The sequence below is a fragment of the Dipodomys ordii genome, unplaced genomic scaffold (assembly GCF_000151885.1).
Source record: "Dipodomys ordii isolate 6190 unplaced genomic scaffold, Dord_2.0 Scaffold2, whole genome shotgun sequence".
NCBI classification, from domain to species: Eukaryota; Metazoa; Chordata; class Mammalia; order Rodentia; family Heteromyidae; genus Dipodomys; species Dipodomys ordii.
The window spans coordinates 2,618,763-2,623,013 of NW_012267218.1; the positions used below are offsets into that span (position 1 = coordinate 2,618,763).

At 52.1% G+C, this 4,251-nt stretch overlaps 1 protein-coding gene across 1 annotated transcript in view; it reads left to right on the plus strand.

Annotated features, from left to right (window-relative positions):
- Positions 1 to 3,847: 3,847 nt before the first annotated feature.
- The window catches only part of LOC105983191, a 5,037-nt gene continuing 4,633 nt past the window's right edge, over positions 3,848 to 4,251 (plus strand). The window contains exon 1 of the mRNA XM_013013028.1: positions 3,848 to 3,965. Coding sequence (XP_012868482.1) covers positions 3,848 to 3,965 — 118 coding nt within the window. The remainder of the gene's footprint in view (positions 3,966 to 4,251) is intronic.

A 4,251-nucleotide genomic window follows, 5' to 3' on the forward strand; every position in this document is an offset into this window, starting at 1 on the left:
TGAGCTACAGCTCCACTTCCAGCTTTTTCTGTGTGTGTGGTGCTGAGGACTGGAACCCAGGGCTTCAGGCATGCTAGGCAAGCGCTCTACCACAAAGTCCAGCTGGCTTTGAACCTGTCCTCATGTCCCGGCCTCCTGAGTAGCTAGGATTACAGGTGTGAGCCACCAGTGCCCAACTAATTTGTCAGTTCTTTTGTTACCTGTTCATTTAGGGCTATTCTAGAAAATGATTCCTGTGCCCGCGGGGAGCTGCCTGTGCTCCCGTGGTAACTGCGCGGCGCGGCGTCTCTGCGTTCCGTGCTCGCTCTGGAGATGGCGCTGGGCCGGCTCAGGGCGCGGCGCTCTGCTTCAGCCTTTTGCCTGTGGCTCTTCGCTTCCCCAGCGTGTGTGAGGAGGCTGGCTTTTCTCCCGTGTTTCTGGGGCCTTTGCTCAATCACGGAGCTGTGGGTGTGTGGTTTATTTCTCGCAACTCTGTTCTGTGTGTTGTTATGCCATTGCCGTTCTGGAACATATGTATGTATGCGCACACGCACGTATGCATGTTGTACACACTGGGTCATGAGTGTATTAGACTGAAGAGCAGAAGTATCAACAACCAGATTAACATGGAGAGTTGAAGTGGTCGCCATGGTGACCTGAGGAGCGTCAGGACACGACTGGCAGGAGGGGCATGGTGAGGGCGCAGGATCCCAGGGGGCTGGAGAGTTCAGGCTCTTAGGCCGCGGGTGTGGCGGGTCCAGTCCAGAGACAGGTGTGGCCTGCAAGGAGGAGCTGGGGCACTAGCGCCATCTGTCACTAAGGGGGAGGGGAGGGGCTTTGACCTTTAGATTAAGATTCCCAAGCCAAGCGCCAGTGGCTCACGCCTGTAATCCTAGCTAGTCGGGAGGCTGAGATCTGAGGATCTCGGTTCAAAGCCAGCCTGGGTGGGCAGGGAAGTCCGTGAGACTCTTATGTCCAAAAAACCACCAGAAAACCAGAGTGGTGGTGTGGCTTATGTGGTAGAACGCTTGCCTTGAGCTGGAGAGTACAGGAACAGCGCCCAAGCCCAGTTCAAACCCCACAACCGGCCAAAAAAAAAAATTCCCAGCTGGAAGCCGGGTGCCAGTGGCTCACGCCTGAAGTCCTACTCAGGAGGCTGCGATCAGAGGATCACGGTTCAAAGCCAGCCTGGGCAGGAAAGTCTGTGAGACTTTTTTTTGCTGGTCGTGGGGCCTGAACTCTGGGCCTGGGCCCTGTTCCTCAGCTCTTCAGCTCAAGGCTAGCGCTCTACCACTTGAGCCACAGCACCACTTGTGGCTTTTTCTGCTTATGTGGTGCTGAAGAATGGAACCCAAGGCCTTATGCATGTGAGGCAAGCGCTCTACCACTGAGCCATCTTCTCAGCCCTCTGTGAGACTCTTATCTCCAATAAACCACTAGAAAATTGGAAGTGGCACTGTGGCTCAAGTGGTAGAGCACTAGCCTTGAGCTGAAAAGCTGAGGGACAGCGCCCAGGCCCAGAGTTCAAGACAGATGACCGACAAAAAAAAAAAAAAAAGATTCGCAGCTGGAGAATTTCAGGTCAGTCGCCTGGGGGGAGGGGGAGGGGAGGGATAGGCCAAGCTTTCCAAGCCCTGAGAGCAATACTGATTCCCACCTGCGTGTGTGCGTGTGTTTGAATTATTTAAATCATGGCCTCAAACTCTCCACCCTCCTGCTCAGCCTCTGGGATGCTGGATTACAGGGATGCCCTACCATGTTTTCTTTCCATGTATGTGCACATCAGAAATTGTGACATTTCCAACTTTGTTTTTTTTTTTGTTCAAGACTGCTTTCCTATTTGGGGTGTCTTGGAATTCCATGTGGATTTTAGAATTATCTTTTTATGGGAGGGAGGGGGAGGAGTGAGGGAGGGAGGTGGGAGAGGGAAGAGATAACAGGAGAAAACAAAGGAGGAGGTAACAATGCTGGACATTACTGTAACTGTAGCCCCTCTGTACAGCATCTTTACAATAAAATTTAAGCCAAGTGCCGGTGGCTTCCATCTTAACTCTACCTTCTCTGGAGGCTGAGGATCACGGTTCAAAGCCAGCCTAGGCAGGAAAGTCCATGAGACACTTATTTCCAATAACCACAGAAAACCAGAAGTGGCGCTGTGGCTCAAGTGGTAGAGCGCTAGCTTGAGCTGAAGAGCTGAGGGACAGCGCCCAGGCCCAGCGTTCCATGACCAATGAAACACACACACTAAAAAAGACCCACAACTATTTTTTCTAACTGTGAAGAATATCATTGGTGTTTTGGTGAGGACCACATTGAACCTGTAGATTGCTTTGGAAGGTAGGGACATACTTTTTTCTTCATGGGCTTGAACTCAGGGCCTGGCGTTGTCCCTGAGCTCTTTTGCTGAGGCTAGCACTCTACTACTTTGAGCCACAGCCCCACTTCTGGCTTTTGCGTGGTTAATTGGAACTAAGGGGCTCAGGGACTTTTTCTTTTTTTTAGGTGGGCGGGGGCAGTCGTGGAGCTTGAACTCTGGGCCTGGGCGCTGTCCCTCAGCTCTTCAGCTCAAGGCTAGCGCTCTACCACTTGAGCCACAGCACCACTTTTGGCTTTTTCTGCTTATGTGGTACTAAGGAATGGAACCCAGGGCTTCAGGCATGCAAGGCAAGCGCTCTACCACTGAGCACCTTCCCAGCCCTCTCAGGGACTTTTCTGCTTGATCTGGGTTTGAACCACCATCCTCAGACCTCAGCCTTCTGAGTAGCTAGGATTTCAGATCTGAGCCACAAGTGCCTAGCTGGTGTGTACTTTTTTTTTTTTTTTTGCCATTCCTGAGGCTTGAACTCAGGGTCTGGGCACCGTCCTGGGGCTAGAATTCTGGGGCTAGGCACTGTCTGAGAGCTTTTGTGCTCAAGGCTACCACTAGAGCCACATCTCCACTTCTGGCTTTTTGCTGTTAGAGAAAAGCGTCCCACAGACTTGCCCACCCAGGCTGGCTTTGAACTGTGATTCTCACATCTCAGCCTCCTCAGTAGTTAGGATTACAAGCATGAGCCACCAGTGCCCAGCTTGTTTTTCTTAAACTATCAACATTTTTTTTTACCAGCACAACTATGTTTATTGCAGCATTATTTACCATAGCTAAGATAGGGAACCAACCCAGATGCCCTTCAGTAGATGAATGGATCAAGAAAATGTGTGTGTGTGTGTATATACATGTATATACACACACACACACACATATAAAACTATCAGCATTTTTTTGAAGAGTTGGTCTTGCTGAGGTTTAACTCTGTCTCTGCCAAGTTCACCCCTGAAGGCTCAGTGCTCTAGTGGCTGGTTTGTTTTGAGCTGGGGTCTGGATTCCAGTTGTGGACTGGGTACTTCTTGGTCTCAGCCGCTAAGTGCTGGAACTGCAGGCAGGTTTCACCAGCCGGGCTCTGGGCTCTTTTTTTTTAATAGTCGTGGGGCTTGAACTCTGGGTCTGGGCGCTGTCCCTCAGCTCTTCAGCTCAAGGCTAGTGCCCTATCACTTGAGCCACAGCGCCACTTCCTTTTCTGAGTGGTTTATTGGAGATAAGAGTCTCACGGACTTTCCTGCCTGGGCTGGCTCTGAACGGCGATCCTCAGATCTCAGCCTCCTCAGTAGCTAGGATGACAGGTGTGAGCCACTGGTGCCTGGCCATTCTGGGCTTTTGGCAGACATCCTTGTGGGTAGTGGTCACCACCATGAGGACACATGAGGACAGAAGGCTCCAGAAGGTTCCAAATGGCACTTTGGTGGTCCACCTCTTCCTGCCTCTGGGATCTCTGACTGTACTTTGTCCTTCCCAACTTGGTCTTTTCTAGTTAAGGAATAAGTGGACACCATGGCCTGCCTAAGGCGTGGCCAAGCCCCCTGTATCCGGGCAGGGTTCAGTATGACCAGCTTCCGGAGGCGCCCAAGAAACGCACGTCATCGGCTCCAGGTGCCGGGACTGGGCAGGGGTGGGTGGGGCGGAAGGTGCTGGGGACTCCTGGGAAATGTCCATCTCGCTGGCTCTTGGTTCACCTGTAAAGAACTGGGCTAAGAACTAGACCTGTGGGGCTGGGAAGGTGGCTCAGTGGTAGAGCGCTTGCCTTGCATGCATGAGGCCCTGGGTTCGATTCCTCAGCACATATACAAAAAGAAAAAAGCCAGAAGTGGGGCTGTGGCTCAGGTGGTAGAGCACTAGCCTTGAGCTGAAGAGCTGAGGGACAGCGCCCAGGCCCAGAGTTCAGGCCCCACGACTAG